The sequence below is a fragment of the Papio anubis genome, chromosome 17 (genome assembly GCF_008728515.1).
Source record: "Papio anubis isolate 15944 chromosome 17, Panubis1.0, whole genome shotgun sequence".
Lineage (NCBI taxonomy): Eukaryota > Metazoa > Chordata > Mammalia > Primates > Cercopithecidae > Papio > Papio anubis.
In genome coordinates this window covers 29,868,457-29,895,759 of record NC_044992.1, presented here as the reverse complement: position 1 = coordinate 29,895,759, position 27,303 = coordinate 29,868,457, and the positions used below count along the sequence as shown (strand labels likewise).

At 38.3% G+C, this 27,303-nt stretch overlaps 1 protein-coding gene across 5 annotated transcripts in view; it reads left to right on the top strand.

The window, feature by feature from the left end:
- The window catches only part of AATF (apoptosis antagonizing transcription factor), a 174,791-nt gene that overhangs the window by 25,061 nt on the left and 122,427 nt on the right, over nt 1–27,303 (top strand). For 4 of the 5 annotated variants that reach the window (XR_004179278.1, XR_002517868.2, XM_021928275.2 and 1 more), the window contains exons 5-9: nt 15,668–15,782; nt 17,415–17,466; nt 17,546–17,767; nt 18,287–18,451; nt 19,831–19,914. Coding sequence is in view for 3 of the 5 variants with exons in the window: in XM_021928275.2 (XP_021783967.2) it covers nt 15,668–15,782; nt 17,415–17,466; nt 17,546–17,767; nt 18,287–18,451; nt 19,831–19,914 (638 nt within the window). In the remaining 2 variants the exon portion in view is untranslated. The remainder of the gene's footprint in view (nt 1–15,667; nt 15,783–17,414; nt 17,467–17,545; nt 17,768–18,286; nt 18,452–19,830; nt 19,915–27,303) is intronic. The other variant, XM_003912875.4, reaches the window with a different exon arrangement.

Here is a 27,303-nt window from a genome sequence, read left to right as displayed (position 1 = left end):
CACTGCAAGCTCTGTCTCCCGGGTTTATGCCATTCTCCTGCCTCAGCCTCCCGAGTAACTGGGACTACAGGTGCCTGCCACCTTGCCTAGCTAGTTTTTTGTATTTTTTAGTAGAGACGGGGTTTCACCTTGTTAGCCAGGATGGTCTGGATCTCCTGACCTCGTGATCCACCCGTCTCGGCCTCCCAAAGTGCTGGGATTACAGGCTTGAGCCACTGCGCCCGGCCGAAATGACTTTTCAAGAGTATTTGGATTGTTATCATTTCTTTTGGAAGCCTTTGTCTAAGCCAGTGGTGGTCTTCATCTTGATATGTAGGAGAGTGTAAAAAGCAGTTGGAAGCATGAAATCAGATCAATAGTTCAGCAGGTTTCTCCTTTCCAGTTTTAACCATCGCTAATGCTTATCTACTCATAATGTATTTTCCTAATACTAGCTAGTGTATCCCTAAAAGTATCACGAGAAGCTGCAGAGCATTTTCCAAAATAATGGAGACATTTTTTCCGCCTGGTACTTATGAAACTTGCTAAGGGTTTTATGGGACTTAGTTTAATTTGTCCGTATGTTCTTCTATTAATTATGTTAAAATGTATATACAGCAGTACATCTTCACTGTGAAAAAAATGTAAATAATATAGATGTATATAAAGGAAAAAGTAAAAGCTCTCCTAGTTTTCCAAATTCCTACATCTACTTCTCAGAGAAAACATTACTAACAATTTCCAGATATTTTAATATGTATATATTTTCCTCCACTTATGTTTTCTTCTGTGAAATTTGAATGGCAGTTTGACAAGGAGAGGATGCTGGGGATGGTGGGGGTGAGGAAAAAAAGACGTAACTTAGGCTATAATGTTACTTTTGAATTATGTGGCAGGCAAGGTGGCACACATGCACCTGTAGTCCTAGCTGCTTGGGAGACTGAGGTTAGAAGATTGCTTGAACCCAGGAATTCGAGGCTGCAGTGAGCAATAATCATGCCACTGTACTCCAGCTTGGGCAGCAGAGTGAGACCCTGCCTCTTAAAAAAAAAGAATTATCTTAGAGAAAGTCTATATATCATGACACCTTGAGACATAATTATTTCTTGATGATTATAATTGTTATATTTATAACCTGTCCCCAAATAAGTTTGCTCATGTGACCTGCTTTGAGAGTTTGTTATACATGGACACACTTAACTTCAGCTTGAGTTCTTTGGTAATTTTTAATGCCTTTCATGTAGTGTTAGTTGTTTTGCTTGGTGTTTAATCTCAAATCTACCAGTTCCTATTTTTCTTGGGACAGTTGAGTAAATTTGCCTCTGAAAAAAATCTAGAAGGCTACTATTTTAAGAAATTTATACCAGCTGTTCCCAGTTTCATAACAAGGAAAATGTTTACAGTTGGAGAAGCTGCTCAGACAATCTCTTAAGGATTCTTACATGCTAAAGATGAGGCATAGTGTATGCTACACATATGTCAACAGTGGTGAGGGTTGAGGGCAAGGGCAAGGTCAAGGGTGACTTAATTTAACTCAACAAATTTTTTCTTTCTTTTCTTTCTTTTTTGAGACAGAGTCTCGCTCTGTAGCCTAGGCTGGAGTGCCGTGGCATGATCTCTGCTCACTGCAACTTCCACCTCTCCAGGTTCAAGCAGTTCTCCTGCCTCAGCTTCCAGAGTAGCTGGGACTACAGGCGCCTGCCACCACGCCTGGCTAATTTTTGTATTTTTAGTAGAGACAGAGTTTCACCATATTGGCCAGGCTGGTCTCGAACTCCTGACCTTGTGATCCGCCCACCTCGGCCTCCCAAAGTGCTGGGATTACAGGCATGAGCCACTGTGCCCAGCTAACTCAACAGGTTAAAAAGCATTTCTGGTGTCCCTAGTCAGATGCACAACATAGAATAACATGAGTAAAAAGAAAGAAAAAAAGATGACATTTTGAGAATAGGAATTAATTTTCTTCTCTCTTGGTGTTTTTATTGGGCAAATACAATGCTAGATGCCAGTATACTCAAAAATACCAAAAACCTCCTATTGTTAATTGTGCACCACTTCCCATGTACTGTATTAATCCTGTACAAAGGTCTCATTTAGCTCTCACAGCAGCCTGTGCAGTAGGCTCTAGTAACTGTGTTGTACAGATGAGCAAATCAAGGCTTAGAAAGGTTAGGTAGCTGTTTTTTTGGTCACACGATTGGTGAGAGGCAAATCCAGTGTAGAAACTGAGGTCTGCTGTGCCTCAGAAACGTTGCTCTTGGCCACACTGCTCAATCACTACGCATATGGTTTAACTTAACTCTTTCATCTGAGGGTCTTCTCCCCTTTTCAAAGAAAGTATGAGGAAACATAGATATGGAATAAATGTCACAGCTTAAAGCAATTAAGGCAGGAGAAATATGGAGATGAATTTGTTGTAGGACAGAAGGCTTAGAGCACAAGAAGTAGACATGTCCTTCAGTTTTTCTAAAGATGCTATTTCCTGGATGCTGTTTCATTCAGTAAGAGTTAGACTTTCAGGGGGTCAGCTGATCTAGTTCCTTCTCCTTTAGGCAGGTAAGACCATTTTTTAGGTGATAAGTAATGGCTTTTTTCTTATGATAAATTATAAGTGTATAATATGTATTCATTGTATAAAATTTAGAAAATAGCCAAGCAGGCTGGGCCCAGTGGCTCACGCCTATAATCTCAGACCTTTGGGAGGCTGAGGCAGGTGGATCACCAGAGGTTAAGAGTTTGAGACCAGCCTGGCCAACATGGTGAAACCCTGTCTCTACTAAAAATACAGAAATTAGCTGGGTGTAGGGGCGCATGCCTGTAATCCCCGCCTCAGGAGGCTGAGGCAGAAGAATCACTTGAACCTGGGAGGTGGAGGTTGCAGTGAGCTGAGATCCGGCCACTGCACTCCAGCCTGGGCGACAGAGCGAGAGTCCGTCTCAAAAAAAAAAAAAAAGAAAAAAGAAAGGAAGAAAAGAAAAAAAAGAAAATAGCCAAGCAAAATTAAGGAAATATTTCTTCCCTAATCCTAGCAGCTAAGAGTTAAGTATTTTTAATATTTTGGTACATAGTAAATATCTTTTCTAGGTTTTTTTCTCAGTGGGTATGTACTTAGAACAAAAATGGGACCATATTCTGTAATTTGTTTTGCAATTCATTTCTTTCTATTTAACAGATTATGAATATGTTTCCCTGTCTTTAAATATCGTTCTATAGCATTATTTGTAATGATAGCATAGAGTTTCCATTGTGTGGATAGTTTAACCAGTTCTTTATTGTTGGACATTTGGATTGTTTTCAGGTTTTCATTTTTATAAATAATGTAGTAAACATCATTATTAGTAAGTCTTTACTCATATGCATGCTTACTTTGTTGCATAAATTTCTAAATGTGGAATTAGTACATTTTCTAAGAATATGCAAAATTTTAAGGCTTTTTATCTATATGGCCAAGTTGCCTTCCAGAAAAGTTGTATTTGTACATTTTCGCCTTTTTATATGAGTCAGTTTTCCTTATCCTTGTCAACATCAGATATAATGATTTTGTTTCATCTTTGTCACTTTGACAAGTGGTATCTGGGAACTGGTATCTGTTATTTTAATTTACATTTCCCAGTGTTTAATGAAGATAAACAGTTTTGCTCCTTTACATTTATTGGTCCTTGCTATTTCTTTTGTGAATCAAACAGGGAAAATTTTGAACTGGTTCTAGGGATAGATGATGTCCTTGTCAGTCAACTTTAATGCCACTCTAATTCTCCTATTTTTACTTTAATCTGTTTCTTCTTGTTTGATTTTCTGGAATTATATCTACCTCAGAAGACCTCTTTGTATTGTTGAAGTTTAATCTTAATTGCCTTAAAAAATAATAAAATTAAAGCTTGTTTGTTGTGAAATGTTATTTTCTTTCAGACAATACTGAGTATTCCTCCCTGCTCACCAAACAATACTTAATGAAATATGTAACGTAGATTGTGAAAGTATTCTTTTTCCTACTCATAAAAGTGTCCTCTAGAGATAACCATTTTAAATAATCTATCTGTCTTCCAGATACTTTATGTCAATATAAACTTTTTTCAAAACATAAATGAAATCGTGCTTTACATCTTCCCATGTCAATGCCTGCAGGTCTACTTTTTTTTTCTTTAAAATTAATGTTCATTATATTTGTTTTTTTTTAAGTGTTTTAAAGTAAATTACAATCATCGTGCCATTTGCCTCTAAATATTTCTGTTTATGGCTCTAAAAAATGAGGATGTCTCTTAGTAACACTGTCATCTCACCTAACTAAATTAATATTCCTAGTACTGTATGTGTACTTCATATTCAGATTACTTTGTTTATCCCAAAAAAGTTTTTTATGGTTTGGTTTACTTAAGCCAAATTCCATTTTATACTAATCCTTTTCAACAGCTGCACAAAAAGTTACCTGGCTAAACTAAAATTAATTTAAGTAGTTCCCTATAAATGAACACTTAAGATGTTTGCAGTTTCTATCTGTTATAAACAATGCTGAAAATAACATTATTGTACCTACCTCTTTGCTTTACAATTATTTCCTGAGGGTTAGTTTCTAGAAGAATAGTAGGGTCAGGGACTGGGCATGTGTAAAACTTTGATACATTTTGCCAGATTGCTTTCTGGCTATGTCACGCTAACTAAACTCATCAGTTGTGTTCGCAGAGTGCCCCTTCCCACACGTCCTTGCCAGCATCAAGCATTATCAGAAAAATATCCCATTGTTTTAAGTTTTTCTTTAAAAAATTATTTTTATTAGTAAGGCTAAGCATCTTCTCTGATGTATGTGGGCATTTGAATTTTGGAGACTGTTAATCCATTTGTTAACATTCTTCTTTCAAATTCAGCAATTATTGCTTTATCTTGCCTTACTGGACCTGCTTTCCATCCATGTGATGTGGGCTTCCTTTAGTTTCTCTGCTTTGTTTTTTCAAGTGTGGGAATCAGATTTGGACATGACATTTTAACAGAATCTCACTAGTGTTTTTTATCATGTGATGGTACTGGGGAGGGAAGTTTTGTCATTTTTTTAGTAATTGAAAATTTCATTACACTCTGTTTCCCAGATAGTTTTGGTACATAACCCTCAAGGGTACATTGATCTAGAAAATGAAAACTGTGGAATTGTTTTTTAAGCTTATAGTAGTGTTTCAATTTCTGTATCTGTAAAATGGTGATGCAATAATAGTATCTACCTCAAAGGATTGTTATGAGGACTTAAATGAATGAATGCATATAAAGTGCTTAGGTGAGTGTGTGGTACTTAGCAGGTCCTTACTGAGTATTAACTATTAATCTGAATACTGATAGTACAATCTTTTAAGGATATAGCACTTGGGCCACAATATTTGTTTTCCTCTTCTTGAAAGGATTTTGTGAATAAAGACAGTACTATACATACAGTTAGTTCTTTGAAGACTTGAAATGCACATGTAAAAAGTACATACCAAGGAAGATATTAGGATTTTTTTTTTCAGTTATTCATTCAATAACATTTGCCAACACCAAACGTACCCAGGTGAATAGTTAACAGTTTCTGCTCTCAAGGAGCTCATAGTAAGGTGTAGTTACAGGGAAGCTGCTTTTAAAGCATCATTTAAGTGTTTTTACATAAACACTGCCTCTCAAAGTGTTTCATTTTGAGTTGGAGAATAAACAACCCTCAGCCTTACTAGTATTAAAAGAAACACAATTAAAACAATCTTTTATTTTCTGAGTCTCAGTGTTTCCAGTTAAGCGATGGTAATTACTGAATTTTTAGGAGAATGCATTGTAATATGCCTAGCAAAAATTGCTAATTGTTTTTGTTTTTCAATTCCTGTCTGGCAAAATGGCTTTGAGACACTATAAGATAATAGCCCGATTGTCTTATAGTTGGCATATTAAAATAAAGAAAATGTTGTTTGACTACTTACTTAACAAAAGGTCAGTTTGTTGAAGATACATAGTTGATATTAAAGTTAGGAAGTATGTAGTCTACATTTTGTTTGCTTGTCAACATTTAGATTTGGAAGTGGCAGTGTGATAATATTCTGCCGTGCGACTTAGGCAACATCTCTCTAAATGAAGAAAACATTTGTAGAATACCTTTTATGGCCCAGGTGATGTGTTGGATGCTGGATGACAGGCTGAAGCTGCCCTGAAGCAGCTTTAAGGTGGTGAAATCAGACTCACAGTACAAAATGGGTAAGTGTTGTAACGATATGAAGGATCCTGAGAGAGGACTAATTAATTCTGCATGGAATCTCTGTTTTAGAAAGGTATTTTCTGAATCTCCATTTTCATCAGTTTTTTCCAGACTCATACTATATAGAGAGAATTTGTGGGCATTTGGTTAGAGACAGTTTCGCCACAGCAGAGGCTGTTTTTTTAAAGATGTTATAATATGAAAGAGTCAGACTTCTTAAAAATCAGAGGGGGTTACTTGGATTGTGGTTCTAATTTTATTTTTAATAAGTTTCCTTTCTTCACAGTTTATTTTAAATTTTAATAAAATTTTTAAATTATAAGAGTAATACATGCTTATAAAATATTCAAACAGTTCAAAAGTACATCAAATAAAAATGAAAGTATCCCCACTCTCCCTGAGTAACTACTGTAAGACAGTTTAAACAATTACAGTACTTGTAAATAAACTTGGTTTTTAAGTACCTCATATTCTGAACATTTACTCTTTTCTGTTTAAAGGGGGAGAGTAAATTTTCCTTTTTGACAAAGTGCTCAGTAGCGATGGAGGTGGTCTAGGAACTGTGAAGTGGAAGGTAACTGTAGTAGATTTCAGGAAGTACATTGATCAGCTAGATTGCTGTGTCCTATAGGGCTTTTTAAGGATTTATTGACATACTTCATCAAGGTATTTGAGAGAGTATTCAGGGAAACCTAAGAAATTCTGCAGTTCTTTTCCCTTCCTTATAAATTCATGCCTGGTCAGAAATTACAGCTTGAGTGGGATGTCCCTCCACAGAACTCAAATGCACACTATCTATCATGTTACTTAGTGTAGCAGTAATGTAAAATGGTAAGAATTTTTTTTCTTTTTGTTTCTTTCTATGAGGAGACTCACCCAACATATATTTTATCATATGTCTCTTCATCTCTCCCCTATTTCAACATCTACTTACTCCCCCAATTCCCCACATCATTCTCTTAAGAGAAAAAAATAAGTTTTGTCCACTGAGTCCTCTTTCTTATTTGATTTAATATATCTTGGGTTGAATGTTTCTCACAAAAACACTTTGCATTCAGAATTAGCCTATCAAGTTGTTTCCTCCGTAGACTCCTCCATAGATCGCACGCCTTCTGCTGTGGTGCCCTCTGAGATATGAAAACCCACGTCTGCTTTTGCCTTAGCCTTCATGATTTTAGAATATAAGTCTCTACGCTCTGCTTTGAAGTTATCCTTGTGGTTATTTTGCACCATAAAATAATCTGTGGACTACTTTTAGTCTACAGAACTCACCAGCATACTGGGCCAGAAGTCCTCACACTATTCCAGTTAAAACCATGGTCCTCATAATAGCACACACATTTATCTAAATCTGAATATATATACACGCATACCTGTGTATGTGTATATATACTTGGATATCTAAAAATTCTAGTTGGCCATATGTTGGAAATGATAGCAACTTCTCCAAATGGTTGATGTTGAGGAATTTGTAACCTGCAGTCCTCTGTCTTACTGGTAACGCCATTCTGCTTGGGGAATATAGAACAAGCCCAAACAGTAATACTGACAGAATTCGGAATTATGATACAGTGGAGCCTTCGTGCAATTCTTTGTTGAAGAAGTTAGGGCCTAAATGTTAAGGCTTATTGTTATTCTGAGTTGATAATCTCTGCCTTGCTTTAATAATTTTTCCTCATGCCTGGGTAGCCTGCGAGTTGCACAATAATCACTCACACAGCTTTGTAATCAATGCCCAAAGTAATAGGATTCCTCTGGCCACCGGCAATTAATAAATTTGTGTCTTTTTTAAAACACTAGCAAGTCGGGCCTGAAATACGACTGACTGGCTCTCCTCATTTGCATATTTATTGCAGTGGAAAAATTCTTACCAGATGATTGATGCTGAGCCTGCCTCTTGAATTCCAAGCAGCACATTATTATGAAATGAAAAATGCCGGCCATACAGTTGATTAAAGTTGAAGACAGTGGAATCGGTGTTTTTTAAGATTGTGGGAGAATTAAAGGCATATTTTAATAGATGTTGACAAGAAGTGAACTAACAAAAGCAAAGCAAAGGATTTGCTTGAAAAGATTTAATCAAACGTCTTTCTTGGGGGATTAATTGCCGGGGATGACTAGTGCAAGTGGCAGGCTTGTGTGGATTTGAATGAAAAGTATTGTTCTCAGGCCAATATATCGTGTGTCATTTTGACCTATAGTTTAGCTCTAGTTCTAGAGTTACTTTTAGAGGAGAAAAAAATGCTCTTGTAATCTGTAAATTCCAATTCAATGTATTTATCTGGGGTAATACGAATGTGGGAGTTTATGTGTACTTGTACATAAATAATTGTAATGTTTGTATATTTATTTAAAAACAACTATATAGATATTTAAAAACTGATAAGGTAAACTTTATTTACTTTATATACTTACTCTTCCTGTTCTCACTTCACGCCATTTCCAGAAATTATACTTATTGGTTTATAATCTAATTAATGAACTGTGTGTCAATGCCCAAACTTATTCCTCACTTATAGTTTTGTTTATGTTGGACAGCCTAGATGAATCAGGGAAAAAAATAAAGCTGTTATGTGAAAATGGTTTTTAGATTGGTGACATTTTATATATAGAATGCTTGCATATGGGTAGCATATAAATGAATACCTAATGTAGGAGTCTGTGAATACTGTCCAATCCTAGTACAACCAGAGCTTAAGATTTTTACCATGTAAAATATGATTTTTGATAGTAATATGCCTTGTTTTTACAGCATTTAAAAAATTCTAAAATGCCTTAATATATAATAACACAGTTACTATTTTTACCTTATTCTGTGAGATCAACAAGCAAAGGCTTTCACGTTTTATAAATGAGAAAATTGACACTCAGAGAGATTAAATGGGTCCATTCAACATAACATGACTAGTTAGTGACAATGTCAGTTAAAATACAGGGCCCCTAACCCCCAGTAAAGTACTGTTTACATTTATTCTCTACTGAAAATTATTCCTAAAGCTGGTGGCCAGATGCTTAGGTTAAATCTTGGTAATATGATGAAGCATATGTCCTTCTTAATCTCCTCTTAAGGGAAAGACCTTTGGAAATGGACCATGTAGGGTAAAATAAGCATATATATTCTTGACAGTATCCATTTGTTTTGTGGCCATGTGCCAAGAGGGAGAGGGAAGAAAGTATATGAATCTTTGCTGCTTTTCTTAACTTTAAACTCTTGTAATAATTGGGAGAAAAATTAGAGATGAATTAGAAACTGTTGATTCATTCTGTTTGTTATTCACAGGGTTGAACAACTATAATTCAGTCCTGTGTGAATAATAGAGAGAATTTTTGAAAATTGGTGTTTATTTGTTTGTTTTGGCTGGGAAGAATTCATTGTTGGATTTGAGCCTCCGGGAGAGAGTCTTTCCCTCACTCTTGTCTGCTGTGGCTTGGAGGAGGCCTACCACCTGCAGCAAAGGATTGTCTCATTGTCTCAGATTTTACATGCCATCTAGGAGGAAATGCAGCCCTAATATTGCAAAGAAATGAGAATTGCCTTCTGTCTTCTAAATCTCTTTATAGGAAGTTGTCCAGGTATTGGGCCACTGGTGACATTTACTTTGATAAACTTCTTTTTTTTTTTTTGGTGGTTAGAAGCACAGATTTGCAGATTTCATCTCTGGCAGGTCTCTTGACACTTTGATGCATGGTAGTGCTATCCCTGAATGGAGCCTAAATACTTCAGGGCTACTTTCTGACTGGGTGAAGGGGTGTATAAAATGAGAACATATGAGAGAGTATTAACAGAAAGGCACACTTTGATTTACTGATATTGGTTCTCTGCTTTCTTGTTGGATTGATATGCTGCCTAATATATCTGCAATGGATTTTTAAAAAACTGACTTGACCAAAATAAAAAGGCTCGTGTAGCTACTTGAAAGTGGCCCTTAAAAGTTGTAGTCTTTTGTTGGACACTTTCACAATTCTTGAGTATGCTACATGTTAGAGTCAAATTCTGACTTGTATATTGAGGACAAGTAGCTATAAATAATGTAGGCTGCTTTGCAGCTTATTCTCTGGGTGGATCTTGATTTTATTTTTTATGTCATGGACACGTGGTACTTATAGGAAGTAAGGGCCAGATGCTTTGCTCTTCTTGTTCTTTTAATTTTTTCTTTTTCTTTTTTGAGACAGGGTCTTGCTTCGTTACCCATACTTGAGTGCAATGGGATGATCGTGGGTCACTGCAGCCTTGAACTTCTGGGCTCAAACAATCCTCCCACCTCAGCCTCCCAAGTATCAGGGACTATCAGCATGTGCCACCACGCCTGGCTGATTTTCTTCTTCTTCTTCTTTTTTGCGGGGGGTACAGTCAGGGTCTCACTGTGTTATATAGGCAGGTCTCAAACTCCTGGGTTCAAATGATCCTCCCTTTTGGCCTCCCAAAGTGTTGGGTTTACAGGCATGAGCCACAGTAACCAGCCTCAATTTTTTGTGTGTGGTACACAACATATAACAAAATTTACTATACTAACCATTTTTAAGTGTACAGTTTAATAGTGTTAAATATATTCACGTTGTTGTACAACCAATTTCCAGAACTTTTTCATCTTGCAAAACTGAAACTCAACCCATTACACAACAACTCCCCATTTGCCTCTTTCTCCAACCTCTGGTAACCACCATTCTGCTTTTCTCTCTGTGGTTTTGACTACCATAGGTACTTCGTATATTGGAAATAGTATTTGTCTTTTCCTAACTGGCTTATTTTACTTAGCATAATGTCCTCAAGGTTTATTCATGTTGCAGCATGTCAGAATTTTTTTCCTTTTTAAGTCTGAATAATATTCCATTGTTTTTCCTCTTTTTTGTTGTTTTTTTGTTTTTTGTTTGTTTGTTTTTGAGTAGGCTCAGTTTGAAGGATTATAGATAACTCTTTTCTATACAAAGATGAACTGGGATGGTAGGATTATTTATTATATTTTGGTTTTGGGATTTTTTTAGTGTTTTTTTTTGTTTTTTTTTTTTCCTTCAGACAGACCCTTGCTCTGTTGCCCAGGCTGGAGTGCAGTGGCATGATCTTGGCTCACTGCAACCTCCCTGTCCTGGGTTCAAGCGATCCTTCCACCTCAGCCTCCCGAGCAGCTAGGACTACAGGCATGTGCCACCACACCTGGCTAATTTTTTGTATTTTTAGTAGAGATGGGGTTTCACCGTGTTAGTCAGGATGGTCTCCATCTCCTGACCTGGTGACCGCCTGCCTCGGCCTCCCAAAGTACTGGGATTACAGGCGTGAGCCACCACGCCTGGTCCAGGTGGATTTTTTTAAAATAAAGCTTATCATTTTAAGTGGACAGTTCATTGTCATTAAGGATATTCACATTGTTGTACAACCATCACCACCACCCACCTCCAGAACCTTTTCATGATCCCAAACTGAAACTCTGTATCCATTAAACAATAATTCCCCATTTCCCCTCATCTCAGCCCCTAGTAACTACTACTGGACTTTCTGTCTCTATGAATTTAACTATTTTAAGTACCTCATGTGGAATTATACAGTGTTTTTCCTTTTGCAACTGACTTATTTCACTTAGCCTGATTATTTCAAAGTTCCTTCTAGGAAAAGTTTTTTTAGTGTTTCTTTTTTTTAATTTTTAAAAATTTTATTGTTAGAGACAGGGTCTTGTTCTATCACCTGAGCTGGAGTATAGTGGCGTGATCACAGCTCACTGCAGCCTCGACCTCCCAGGCTCAAGGGATCCTCCCACCTCAGCCTCCCAAGTAGCTAGGACTACTGGTGTACACTGCCATACCTGGCTAATTTTTGTATTTTTTTGTAGAGACAGGGTCTCGCTACATTGTCTGGGCTGGTCTTGAACTCCTGGTCTCAAGCAGTTCGCCCACCTCAGCCTCCCAGAGTGCTGTGATTACAGGTGTCAGCCACCACATCAGGCCTTAGTTTTTTTGGTTTTTGTTTTCGAGACGGAGTCTCACTCTGTTGCCCAGACTGGAGTGCAGTGGTGCAGTCTCGGCTCACCGCAACCTCCACCTCACGGGTCCAAGTGATTCTCCTATCTCAGCCTCCCGAGTAGCTAAGACTACAGGCGTGCGCCCCCACACCTGGCTGATTTTTTTGTATTTTTAGTAGAGACGGGGTTTCACCATGTTGACCAGGCAGGTCTTGAACTCCTGACCTCAAGTGATTTGCCCGCCTCATCCTCCCAAAGTGCTGGGATTACAGGTGTGAGCCACTGTTCCCGGACTGATTTTTTTCTTGAGATAGAGAGCAACTGGTTGAGAATCTTGATTTGGAACAAAGGCATTTTGAGTTTTTTAGGTGATAGTTATGTGTTACAAATTCTCCCAAGTGGTATGATATGCAGATTATAAAGGATTACAGAATTTAGAAATGATGTAATCAAAGACCTTATTTTAAACAAGGCTGTCATATTTATGTAGTTTTATATGCAGATTATTTGAAGGAATGCAAAGAAGTTATTGGACCATTGAGTTCCTTCTGACTAGTCTGAGATGGTTCTCTCAGGTAGGTTGGTTCCCAGGCCTGACCCTGAAATAGAATGCTGTAGTATGAAATATATGGAGAACTTATCTAACTCATGTATTGGTGGCCTGTTGATGGAAAAAGTTGGGATATAAACTAGTGAGAAGGCTGCTCATGCTGGACAGAGTAGAAGCGGAAAAGAATAAGACATAAAAATCATTTAACCTGGCCGGGCGCGGTGGCTCAAGCCTGTAATCCCAGCACTTTGGGAGGCCGAGATGGGCGGATCACGAGGTCAGGAGATCGAGACCATCCTGGCTAACACGGTGAAACCCCGTCTCTACTAAAAATACAAAAAACTAGCCGGGCGAGGTGGCGGGCGCCTGTAGTCCCAGCTACTCGGGAGGCTGAGGCAGGAGAATGGCGTAACCCGGGAGGCGGAGCTTGCAGTGAGCTGAGATCCGGCCACTGCACTCCAGCCTGGGCCACAGAGCAAGACTCCATCTCAAAAAAAAAAAAAAAAAAAAAAAATCATTTAACCTAAGTTTGTGTGGGCTGCAGTTTGTGTGAAATGTAAATATACGAATATCGGGATTGTTGAATGGAAGTAGGGATGCTTGTGAGACTAAAGTTACGTAAATGAAAGACGGAAGGAGTGATAGAAGCATGGCCAGAGATAAATGGGCAATTATTAGCAACAGTAAGAATGGAAAACACAGAATTCAGCAACCAATTAAACTTCTAGAATGAGAGCACCCAAATGTGAGTGATCTATGAAAACACATTAAACAACGCAGAGATTCAGACAGGGAGAGTATTAGGTAGGAAAACAAAAGTTCTGTTTCTGACACAGTATGTGTGAAGGAGTGATGGAACAACTACATGAAGATTTTCTGGCAGTCACTGGAAATGTGAGAGTTTGATTATAGGAGAGATGTCTGAGTGCTTTCAACACATAAATGGTGACTCTGTGTCTAGTTAGCCCCTTAAGTAGTGTTATTCTGATAGAGGAGGTAAGAATTCTGTTGTCAGAGGACCCGTTTTGTTTTTTGTCGGGGGGATTTTGGAGACAGCGTCTTGCTCTGTTGCCCAGGCTGGAGTGTAGTGGCATAATGATAGTTCACTGTAACTTCAAACTCCTGGGCTCCAGCAATCCTCCCATCTCAGCCTCCCAAGTAGTTGGGACTACAGTGCACACCACCAAAACCAGCTAGTTTAAAAAAAATTTTTGTAGAGCCAGAGTCTTACTGTGGTACCAGGCTGGACTCAAACTCCTGTGCCCAAGCAATCATCCTGTCCCGGCCTCCCAAAGTTTTTTTTTGTTTGTTTCGTCTTTGTTTTTTGAGACAGAGTCTCACTCTGTTGCCCAGGCTGGAGTAAAGTGGCATGATCTCAGCTCTCTGCAACTTCCGCCTCCCAGGTTCAAGCGATTCTCCAGCCTTAGCCTTCCAAGTAGCTGAGATTACAGGCATACACCACCATGCCCAGCTAATTTTTGTACTTTTAGTAGAGGTGGGGTTTTGCCATGTTGGCCAGGCTGGTCTCGATCTCCTGACCTCAGGTGATCCACCCGCCTCCGCCTCCCAAAGTGCTGGGATTATAGGCATGAGCCATTGCACCTGGCCTCCAAAGTTCTGAGATTACAGGCACAAGCACTGGCCCTGGCTGAGGATGAGGTTTGTTCTGTGTGTGTGGTTTTTTTTTTGAAACAGGGTCTCACCTTCACTCTGTTGCTCAGGCTGAAGTGCCGTGATCACTGCTCACTGCAGCCTCAACCTCCTGGGCTCAAGCGATCTTCCCACCTCAGGGCCCATGCCTGGCTAAATTTTTTTTTGTTGTTTTTTTGGTTAGAGCCGGGGTCTCACTATGTTGCCCAGGCTGGTCTTGAAACTCCTGGACTCAAGCAGTCCTCCCCGAGGACCAGCGTTTTTTTGTTTTGTTTTGTTTTGTTTTTTTCCAGACAGAATCTTGCTCTGTCGTTCAGGCCAGAGTGCAGTGGTGTGATCTTGGCTCACTGCAACCTCTGCCTCCTGGGTTCAAGCAATTCTCCAGCCTCAGCTTCCCAAGTAGCTAGGGTTACAACCATCCACCACCACCCCCAGCTAATTTTTTTGTGTTTTTTTTAAGTAGAGACGGGGTTTCACCATGTTGGCTAGGCTGGTCTCAAATTCCTGACCTTGTGATCCACCCATCTTGGCCTCCCAAAGTGTTGGGATTATAGGCATGAGCCACAGCCCCCAGCCGACCAGTTTTTATTCTAAAAGTTTTTATCCATAGACTATATACTTTATCTTGACCAGCTGTATTATAGATGCATCTTACTGGCTCCAAGGAGAACCGGTGAGAGTATATTCTCAATGCCCAAATTTTTAACATACAATTCAGTACTGCAAACAGGAAGTCATTAGCTTGGGTTTTCATATGTGAACAGGAACTTTTCCATAAGGATATGAGTTGAGAGAGTGAAGGATGTGGCAGCTCAAACCAGAGGCACATGAGATCTCCTGGGGGCAAAGCGGAAGGTGATGGTGGTGGGGATGGCTAGACAAAGTCCTACTCTTTAGGAGAAAAGAAGGAAGTGCTCAAGGAGCTGACTGATAAGGAATAGTCCAGGAGGTCAGCGGGTAACCTGTAGGAAGATACCTAAGAAACTTAACACCAACGGAACAAATTAATGGTTATAATGAGAGGTGGGGGAGGAGTTTGTCAAACTTAATACATTTAAGAGCTGACAATGTATTGGACTCTCACTATTTGCAGACACTTTTCTAAGCACCTTACATGCATGATCTTGCATGTTCCTCACAACAATCCTGTGAGGTCGGCAACGTTGTTATTTCCATTTGGGAATATTTCAGAGAGTATTTAGTTTCTGTGTGTATCCTGCACCTCCCCTTCACTCTCCGCAGCCAGAATTGCTCAGGAGTCATGAATTATAGGCATCACCTACTTAGGAAAATTGTAGATAATTAATTGTCCTTTCTCTGTCTTTTATTTCCTAGGTCACAAGGCACTTAAAGCATTGTTGAGGTCATTGGTAGATCTTCAGGAAGAGTTGCTTTTCCAGTACCCAGACACTAGATATCTAGTAGATGGGACAAAGCCCAATGCGGGAAGGTAAGAGAACAGAACCATGGAGTTGCTTATTTTCTTTTCATTTGGATAGTTTCCCATCATTTATGAAGGAGAAAGCCAAGTTATCTTCAGGCAGATATTAATGTTAGTAAAATAGAGTCTCTTGTATTTCACTGGTGGTCAGGATGGCATGTAAGTTGGTGATTAGATTTTAGATTTTTATATTTAGTTGTACCTGATGTGCTTTGTGGTCTTAGACAAAAGACTTGCCTTCTCTTTAGATCTATTGGAATTAGAAGATAAAAGCACTTTCTTTTTTAGAGATGGGATCTTACGCTGTCATCCAGGCTGGAGTGCAGGGACATGATCACAGCTCACTGCAGCCTCAAACTCCTGGGCTCAAGCAGTCCTCCTGCTTCAGCCTCCCAAATAGCTGAGACTGCAGGCGCTTGCCACCATGCCTGGCTTTTTTTTTTTTTTTTTGTAGAGACAGGGTCTTGCTGTGTTTCCCTATCTGGTCTCAAACTCCTGGGCTCAAGCCATCCTTCTACCTCAGCTTCCTAAAGTGCTGGGATTATAAGCATGAGCCACTTCACTTGGCCAAAAGCACATTTTTAAAATATTAATGCTTAATTATTGTTGGTTTATGAAACATTCTGTGCCCATACCATATAGTCCAGTCACTGGTCACAGCCATCTCCTTTGAATAAAAACTGTTATTGTGAAAGATGGAAAAATTTCAGAAAACAGCAAAATAATTATTTTTTCCCCCTGAAATTATTACATTTGATGAAGATTTTCCCCTTTTTATTTACACCTGCTGTATATACCTGCTTGCTTTTTTTTCCCTCGAGCTTGTCTTTTGTTTCATTTTTTATCTACTGAACTAGTTGGGAGGACAAAAAAGAAGCTCACATTTGTTGAGCACCTATGGGGGTCAGTAATCCAGTGAGTACAATTGGCAGATAGTTGGAGGTTGTATCACATTGCCATGGCAGTTGCATAGATGGTACTGCAAGTTAGCGCTAATTCTGTTGCCTACCGCTTTGAGTTGTCTTCACATTCAGCTTCTCTTGTATTTGATTCAACTAATATTATTCATCTTTCTTTAACAGTTGGTTACAGAGAGATACATTTCCCTTATTGATTTGGGGATTAAAGTTGTAGAAATATGATTGTATGTTTAATTTTTAAAGACTGTCCTATAATACTACAGGCCTGGTTCATACACATTTCTAGTAATTCTTTTAAAACCTCATTTATTTTGACGGTTTGCTTACCTTTTAAAAAATATTTTGAAACTAGTTCTTTTTATATTCATTTTAAAAGTTACATGAGGCTGGGCATGGTGGCTCATGCCTGTATTCCCAGCACTTTGGGAGGCCGAGACTGGTGGATCACTGGAGGCCAGGAGTTTGAAACCAGCTTGGCCAACATAGTGAAACCCCATCTTTACTAAAAATACAAAAAAAATTAGTCGGGCGTGGTTGCACACACCTGTAATCCCAGCTACCCATGAGGCTGAGGCATGAGAATTGCTTGAACCCAGAAGTGGAGGTTGCAGTGAGCCAAGGTCGTGCCACTGCACTCCAGCCTGGGTAACAGAGCAAGACTGTCTCAGAAAAAAAAAAAGTTACACAGGTTTTTGATTGATCTCATGAATATTTCTCAAAGAACAAAAGCCATCCTCATATCCTTGGTGTTATTTCAAATGGAGACAGAACAGGTAAGGCCTAAATATTCTCTGTCCTTTATGTGAGCCTACTTTTTAAAATTTAAGTAATGTTTATTTACACTGGACGTAGTATTCTTACTGGTTTTCTAGTGAGGAGATTTCTAGTGAAGACGATGAGCTAGTAGAAGAGAAGACGCAGCAACGAAGAAGGGTCCCTGCAAAGAGGAAGCTGGAGATGGAGGACTATCCCAGCTTCATGGCAAAGCGCTTTGCTGACTTTACAGTCTACAGGAACCGCACACTTCAGAAATGGCACGATAAAACTAAACTGGCTTCTGGAAAACTGGGGAAGGCAAGTGTGTGTATGCATGCGTGTATGTGTAAGATAGGTTGTGGAAACCTGAAGTTTTAAGAAATTGGAACTACAGCTCATTTATATGGATGTTGTCATGATGTAATGGTAATCATTCATTTCTATAGCAAAATCTACTGAGCTTCTGGCACTGGGGTTTATACGATTCAGACTTGGGATTTTAACTTTATTAGAAAGAATGTTTTATTCTTAAAATTCAGGCCTCGTAAGTGTTCAAGTGCTGAAAATACAAATACTTTAAAGGAGTGGATTTCAAAGCAATAATTATTAAAGTATCAGAAGTTAATCTCTGAGTGTAGAAAAATGATATGACCTGCTTAAGACTTTTTTTTTTTAAAGAACAATTATAGCCACTCACAAACTCAGTCCTTTACAGAAAGTCTGTCCTGAAAAAATGATTGTCTATCTCTCTGCTGACACAGAAAGATAGAGAAACCAATGTAGCTGCCTTCAGCACTGATTTTCTGCATTATCTGACACTACTTAATGTTGTTGCAGGGTTTTGGTGCCTTTGAACGCTCAATCTTGACTCAGATCGATCATATTCTGATGGACAAGGAGAGATTACTTCGAAGGACACAGACCAAGCGCTCTGTCTATCGAGTTCTTGGCAAACCTGAGGCAGCAGCTCAGCCTGTCCCAGAGAGTTTGCCAGGGGAACCGGTAAGAACTCTGTGATGCAGAGTGATTATGGGGAATAGTTTTTATGAGGCTAATTAGCTGAAAAACTTGTAGCTATTACCTGTTTGTATAAGAGGTTAGTGAGAGAAAGGAAAGCAACACTACTTTACTGGATTACTGAGAGAACCTTAAGTGTATGTGAGAGGAGAGAGTTTTTAAGAATGGGGCTTCTATTAGCTCGTGTGTGTCATCTTCTCTTAATTTTGAGTTTGATGCAGGAGTCTGGTAGTGGAAGCATTCATAGTCCAATTTTCAAAATTCAGTTTTAAAGCCACTTCTGTAGAAATGTCAGTATTGAAACACGTGTGTACTTTAGGCTCAATGTTTGCCATTTAGGTCCTTTAGAAAGGGTCCAGAAGTGTAATAGTCAAATTTTTTTGTTTAAAGGAAACATTTAAAATTTTTTAATTATAGAAGAAATATATACTTAATGCTTTTTTAGTTTATAGCCACTTGAAATTAAAAGTAAAATTCTCTACTCTGAAATCAGTTTCACTCCTAAGGTGAAAATTTTTTTTCTTTTTTTGTCAACTGCCTGTTAATGTAACTCCTGAGGTGAAATTTTCAATACTTAATAGTTGTAACAAGCTTACAGTTAATAAGTAATAGTTGTAACAAGCTTTTGGGTCTTTTCTATTTTTGTAACTATATATGTGCAAATAACAAACATATGTAAAAATATGGTTGCTTTTTTACTAAATGAGATAGACATTTATGTGTGTATAAATATGTAAAATATTACAACTGTATTTAAAGTCTCGCAGCTTTTAAAATCTAATAAATCCTAGATACTCTTTCCATTTCATTACCTAGAGATCTACCTCATTTTTCCTAATGACCACAAAGTATTCCATTGTATGAATATACACTGTCATTTATGCAAACAATGGATATTTTGTTGTCTCCAGTTTTAGAAACACTGCTATGGGAAAGATTCCTGTACATTTATTATGTGTTTGTATAAATATATGGATAGATTTCTTGAAGTGGAAGTGTTAAAGAAAATACACCAAATTCTGATAGATGTTGCCAAATTGCCTCCAAAAAGGCTGCATTAATTTCCAATCCCTCCAGCTGTGTTCTCTGGTACTAAGTGTTGCCAGTTATAGAGGTGAAAAATGGTATCTTCTCATTCTAATTTATACATATTTATCATATGTTTATTTATGGTTCTTTTTTCGTCAACTGCCTGTTAATGTTTTTGCCTGTTTTTATATTGATTTTTTTGTTTTTTAATTTTAAGAACTTTTTATATCTTAAGGAAAACAGTGATTTGACTATTCTACATATTATTTATAGTAGCTACATTAATTAGATAACCTTATTGGAATTCACTCTTTTCTTACTCATTGTTGACATAGGAGATCCTTCCTCAAGCTCCTGCCAATGCTCATCTGAAGGACTTGGATGAAGAAATCTTTGATGATGATGACTTTTACCACCAGGTGAGACTTTTACACTCTCTTGTTACACATCAGGTTTTAGCATTTTAAAGCAGCTTATAGAATTCTCTGAACAAAGAAGTTGCTTATTTTGGAAGGATAGAGTCAGACAGTGAGTTAGAACTCCCGCGTTCAAAATTGACTTACAGTGTCATTGTGGATTTGTTGCTTTTCTTCTATTTTATGTTTTCCTTTTGAAATGAAAGCAGCTATAGCTACTTTGTTAGTTGTTGCTTGAGTGTAAATTATCTGTAAAACAGTTTCAGGTTTTATTTTTCTTTGAGTCAAGTGGGTTCTTCTTTCTGAGCCATTTTTGATGATGGAGGATTTGTTAGTTATTTGGTTTCTTGTCTCATTACTATTAGAATGGGACATGGAGCTGGAGGACTGGGATCCCAGAGTTCTTGAATTGCACTACTGATTCTATTATCTGTTAAATCTTGTTCTTCATGTCTTTTTGTGCCTGTTGAAGTCAGTTAAGTATGTATTGAGATTGTCTGCAACTGTTGATTATAAAAGCATGGTGCATTTGAAGACACAGAATTGTTAGAAGTTGAAATATAGTCCAGTTCTCAATATGTTTTCACAGACTCCCCCACTTCTTTCCCTGATATTACTTTCTACTGGCATGCTGTTCTTTTTAATGATGCCAGAGACTGTTAAGATAGACTAAACATTTGGGCTATTCTAGAGAACTGAAATAACTTCCTGTATTCCTGAGTCTCTTGATAAGTTACACTTTTTTTTTTTTTTTGAGATGGAGTCTCACTCTGTTACCCAGGCTGGAGTGCAGTGGTGCAATCTTGGCTCACTGCAAGCTCCGCCTCCCAGGTTCACGCCATTCTCCTGCCTCAGCCTCCGGAGTAGCTGGGACTACAGGTGCCTGTCACCACGCCTGGCTAATTTTTTGTATTTTTAGTAGAGACGGGGTTTCGCTGTGTTAGCCGGGAGAGTCTCGATCTCCTGACCTCATGATCTGCCCGCCGTGGCCTCCCATAGTGCTGGGATTACAGACTGGAGCCACTGCGCCTGGCCAGATAAATTATACTTCTTAATAGAGTGTGTGTTAGCCTGTACCCTTTCTAGCTTAGTGGAGAATTGAGGACACTGTTCAGCAGTGATATACCAGTTATTGTTGACCCATTGTTTATCAAGGTAATTTTTTTCTCTGTCAAATTTTTAATGTGCTAACTTTTGCCAAGTAATTTGCAACTGCTTGTTGAGGGTTTAGCCATGACTGCTGTACTGTGTATATGGATATGAAGAAAAGAACTTCTTAGGAAAATTACATGTAAAGTCAATATAGAACAAGTGATTTTATGTTGGGGATACCTCTGGTTTTGCCCTAAAAAGAGAAAGAGATTTTCTATTAATTTTTTTTTTCATTCTGTAATGTTTGATAAAATTATTGCTGTAAGTAAGTCTTAAAAGTAATGACGAGAGGGTATAGGAAAAAAGATTGGTGTGGCTGCAGCTGTTCCCTGTCAGAGGTCCTGATTCTTTTTTTCTCTTCTCTTATTATATTCATTTGTCAGAAGAGTAAGGAACTCTATTTTGTTCTGGAGTGTGTAAGGAAGTACCTGATATGGGATATTAATGCTGTATAATTGTGTGAGATCACGGGAGACAATCAAAAATGTTCCAATCCTCATTAATTGAAGTGTACATTGTTCGATGGAAAGTGCATCATAAATTAAATAGGCTTAATAAAATAAACTGAAATTACTGGGGAGAAGTTGCCTCTGTTGGCAGTCCTTAGTCTGAAATTTTTTTTTTTTTTTTTTTGCCTGGAGGTCCGTTTAAAAAGAAATAGCATTACTTGATTGGCCCTTCATCCCAATTAATAATTTTAACTTCGATAAATTCTGATTTCAGAGTTATGACTAGTCACATCTTAGCTTTTCCCCTTGCTGGTTAATTGGGGTGCTGGGGTTAATCTAAATTAAAACTTAAACTAATGGAGGTCAGCAAGGCAGCTGAAACACCTGAGTGAAACAAATGGGGCTGCCAGGCACAACTTTATCTTGGCTGTTTCCCAAGAGGGAAGTGGCAGCAAATTGGAGTTGTTTCAGCCTTCTGTAAAGGTGAATGATGGGTGACACTTGTTAATGTACAGCATCTCCGGAAGCATTCCAGATTGCTTTGCTGCTACACCAACTGCTGCCATCCATGCACAGTCAGTAGGAACTGGACCAGTTGCCAACATCTGGTAGCACAGCAAGGAATGGGTGCAAGTCTTGAAACCCTGCAGATTCTAAATATGGTGCTTAGAACTGTACAGGCTTTAATCACTTACCGCTCTTTGGCAGCAGGCTACGACAGCTTATCCTAGCCTCGTACATCACATTCCAACATTTGCTGAGCTGCAAGGCAGCTGCACATTCATTTTCTTTTCTTGCCTTTTCTCTTTGCTTCCCATTCCCCTTCTTCTTCCCACTCCCCCTACCCTTCAGTTTTCCTCCCCCTCCCCAATATGCTGCCTGGGAGAGATGATCTGTAAAGATTACTGCTTCATTGTGTGCGAGTAATTGTGGTGATGCCAGGCCCTTGACAGACACAAGGTAGCACCTGTTCTGCTGACCTGGTTAATTTCTTCTGTTGAGTGGGATTTGCCAGAGATTGGAGCTGAAGCCAATTCAGTGATAAAGCTAAAGAAAATGGCTGTATGTTTTCTGTCACCTCCCAATTAAATTGGCTTCATAAAGTGCTTTCCTTTATTTGTCAGAGTAGTAAGCCTGAGCTAAGTGTTGCATTCAGAAGTGGTTCAGTATATTACAATGGGCCTGTGAGTTTTCATTTGTGTGTGTTTTTTTAACGTGATCATATATGGAAGAGCTGGGTGGTGAATATAATACATTCCCCCCTTTTTAAAACCATACTTGAAGCCAGACTCTTTGGGTTCATGTTTTGTAAGGAAGAGATTATAGCCACATTGAATTTTAATGTTCCATTGTAAGGGTTTAAAGGCTTACTTGGTTAATTCAGGTATCTTGAAGCTGTGTAAATGCCCTAACTACTGAGAATGATGTGTGGGGTCAGAACACTCCCCCTCTACACACACATACTCATTCACACTTTCATTCTTTGTTTCTTAATGGGCTTTAAGTTACCATAACTTTCAAAATATATTTGTATTATTTAATAAAGGTACATGTATATATGTATGTATATGTGTGTGTACATACATACATATGTGTGTGTGGGGGCCATAGAAGATAGTATCTGATATCATAAATAATCTTATCGTTTTTAGAGCTGAAAAGAACCTTAGAGGAAACAGACCCTGAGAAGTTAAGTAACCTTCTGACATCATATAGTAAATGGCAACACTGGTAGTTAATGTCAGGACTTCTTAGACCAAGTCTTGCTGTTTCCATACCTTTATTTCTTAAATATTTCATTCTTGAGCCATAAAGAGATTTCACTGTAGTATTACAGTTTTCAGTTTGTAAATAAATAAGCTTTATTTTAATAGAACCAGAAAAAGTGTTTTGTGTTAGAAAGTAATTTTTTTTTCCTTAGAAGGCAAATGATTTATTGAACTTTTGTTACTTAACAATTGTAATGAAAAAATTAGCTTTATAGTTTTGTTACCAGTTTGTTTGGAAACTGGAATTGCTGAAAGCGTGAAGTATAGCCAATAGTGAAGGTTTTACAAGAGAAACTGTTCACCTGCTTCAGAAAAGCATTGCGGGATTTTACTTCCAAACAGAATTACTTTACAGTTTGGCCTATTTCTTGTCAAAGCGCATTCCTAAAGGCAGTTTCACAAAACATGAAGGTTGTAAATGACCACGAAGGATGAGCCATTCAGAAATGTTTTCAGTGTCTGTTTGTTATTGTCGTGATCCTATCTGCTACTTTATAACATTTAGTTCTCTTCAGATGTGTTGTCTGTATCACCATTTAAGGCTTTTGTTTTGTTTTATTTTTTTAAACCATCAGATGATCTTTGACTTGATTAGCCTAAGTTTTTAAAGAATCAGGGAAGGACCAAGATTTGCTAAACACTAGTGGCGTGCCAGTCCCTGGACTAAGTAGATAGGTATTTGGCATGTGTCTTGATTTAATCCTCACAAGATCCTCATATTGTGATATAACTGCACTTAGCAATAAGCTGTATAAAGTGACTGGTTTTATTCTTTTCATATCCCAGATTGCAAACTGGTTTCTTGTCACTTCATGAGATATTTTGTTCTGAAAGGACTAATTGAGCTTAGATGTCGACAGATCAATACCTGGATTTCTAAGGGTTCATTAGGATTTTGTATGTTGCTTCTAGCTCTGTTTAGTTTTGATCTGGTTTGTCCTGTCACTTTGAATCTAGCCAAGAGTATCTAGAGAACGGCATAATAGATTTTGCTCTTTTGATGACCACTTTGATGGGTTAAATTTCTTCTTTCATTTGCCATCAGGACATGCCTATAACTGACCTTGCCACATGCTGAACTTTTGTATCTAAGACATTTGATAATGCCATAAACAAGTAATTACTAATTCAGTCAACTATTAAAAGTCGATAATGTTGAGAAATAGAGAAGAGGCAGGCTTTCTGACATGACTTTAATTAAATTGGTGAGTGATTAATATGGACAGGTGATGTGGTAGAATTGTATGCATTTAGATCTCAGTGTGAATAAGAGATGTCTCAAGCTACTCTTATGTTAATGGTGATACGATTTTTTTTTAATATACTTCTTGTTTTATTTATTTATTTTGTTTGTTTGTTTTTGAGACAGGATCTCACTCTGTTGCCCAGGCTGGAGTGCAGTGGTGCGATCTCAGCTCACTGCAACCTCGACCTCTTGGGCTCAAGCAATCCTCCCACCTCAGCTTCCCAAGTAGCTGGGACTATAAACAGGTACCACTACACCCAGCTGATTTTCATATTTTTTGTAGAGACAGGGTTTTGCTGTGTTGCCCAGGCTGGTGTTGAACTCCTGGGCTCAAGCAGTTTGCCCACGTTAGCCTCCCAAAGTGCTAAGATTACAGGTGTGAGCCACAGTGCTCAACCTGGCAGGATGATATTCTTACTATTGGCATGTATCTTTCCAGTGATTCAACTGATGGTTAATAACATGTTTTTAAGTCTGATTTGAACCTGCCTCTGTGCATGAGTTGTTGGACTCACGTCTTCTGTTCAGGGCACTATTTTGTTTTTAGTTTCACTTTAAGATGTTGCTGTTATTTGAGATCTGGATAGTGTTTCTTAAAAGTCTGATGAAACTTAACTACACATAGATATTTATAGTTATTTTAGAGAGGACTTATATATGAAGTACATAAATTTTAAAATTGGCCAGGCATGGCGGCTCACACCTGTAATCTCAGCACTTTGGGAGGCCAGAGTGGGTGAATGACTTGAGTCCAGGAGTTTGAGACTAGCCTGGGCAACATGGCGAAACCCCATCTCTACAAAAAATGCAAAAAAAAAAGAATGAGTTGGATGTGATGGCGCTTGCCTACGTCTCAGCTACTTGGAGGCTGAGGTGGGAAAATCATCTGAGACCAGGAGGTCGAAGCTACAGTGAACCGAAATCGCACCACTACACTCCAGCCTGAGCTACAGAGTGAGACCCTGTCTCAAAAATAAATAAATAAATAAATTAATTAATTAAAATTGAAATTATGATTGAAGATATAGCATGGCATTAGGTTTATTGGGGCATAGTAATGGTATTAAAAACAACTCAAAGCAAATACCAGGACCCAATTAAATTTCAGTTTTAATAACAGCAAGATTATTTATATACCATGTATAAGCATTTTATTGGCACTACATGGTAGTTTCTGCTTCTTTAAGACATTTTCCACCAGTAGTGCTGCCATTGTATATCTGTCAGTGTTTAGACCCAGGTATGTCATCAATATTAGCATTTGGTTGCTAGCTTGAGCTCACTATTGTGGAAGCTGCACAGAACAGGAAGCAAAAGCCACATTTTAAATGCAAAGTCTAGAAATTTCATCAAACAGGAGCATCAAGGTAAGGTGCACATGACTGGCCCTCATTTCTTGCAGCTTTCTTGCTTTAAAAAACCTCAGAGCATGACTTTAGTACTACCATTTCGTTTAAACAAAGGTAAAACCTCAGAACAAAGCCTAAAACAGTACATTTTAAGGGGCCAGCTAGGAAAGAGATAAGAATTGGCTTAAAAGTGTTGAAGAAACTTTTTCAAACACAAATGGTACCTGGAGAGTTTGCTAGGCAAATATGTGGCCAAAATTACCCTTTTTGTACTAATAAGCCCAGTGTCAGCTGACTGAGTGTAAATTAAACACAGGATCCCAGCAGTATTTTAGTAGCCTCAAGTATAGAATTTGGCACTCCTCAAGAAATGGAGACATTACCTCTTCTCTAAAGTAGGCATGAGGTCTTGGTATTAATGTGTTGCTCCTTTAAAAGTAATGTATAGAAAAAATGATTTAGCAAAGAAAGGGGAAGTTTATAGGCATCTTCAAAAATGTATATGTATTGTGAGAAAATCTTCACACTCTATACGTCTGACAAAGGACTGATATCCAGAATCTACAGCAAACTCAAATCAGTAAGAAAAAAACAATCCCATCAAAAAGTGGGCTAAAGACATGAATAGACAATTCTCAAAAGAAGATAGACAAATGGCCAACAAACATGAAAAAATGCTCAACATCACTAATGATCAGGGACATGCAAATCAAAATCACAGTGCGATACCACCTTACTCCTGCAAGAATGGCCATAATAAAAAAATAAAAAAACTGTAGATGCTGATGTGGATGCAGTGAACAGGGAACACTTCTATACTGCCGATTTCAATGTTAACTAGTACAGCCACTGTGGAAAACAGTGTGGAGATTCCTTAAAAAACTAAAAGTAGAACTACCATTTGATCCAGCAATCTCACTACTGGGTATCTACCCAGAGGAAAAGAATCATTATTTGAAAAAGATAATTGCACACATGTGTTTATAGCAGCACAGTTCACAATTGCAAAACAATGGAGCCAACCCAAATGCCCATCAATCAGCGAGTGGATAAAGAAACTGTGGTATATATATATGATGGAATACTACAGAGCCATAAAAAGGAATGAATTAACAGCATTTGCAGTGACCTGGATGAGACTGGAGACTATTACTCTAAGTGAAGTAACTCAGGAATGGAAAGCAAACATCATATGTTCCCACTGATATGTGGGAGCTAGGCTGTGAGGACACAAAGGCATAAGAATGATACAGTGGACTTTGGGGACTTGCAGGGGAAGAGTGGGAGAGGGGCAAGGGATAGAAGACTACAAATATGGTGCAGTGTCTACTGCTTAGGTGATAGATGCACCAAAATCTCACAAATCACCACTAAAGAACTTAGTCATGTAACCAAATACCACCTGTACCCCAGTAACTTGTGGAAAA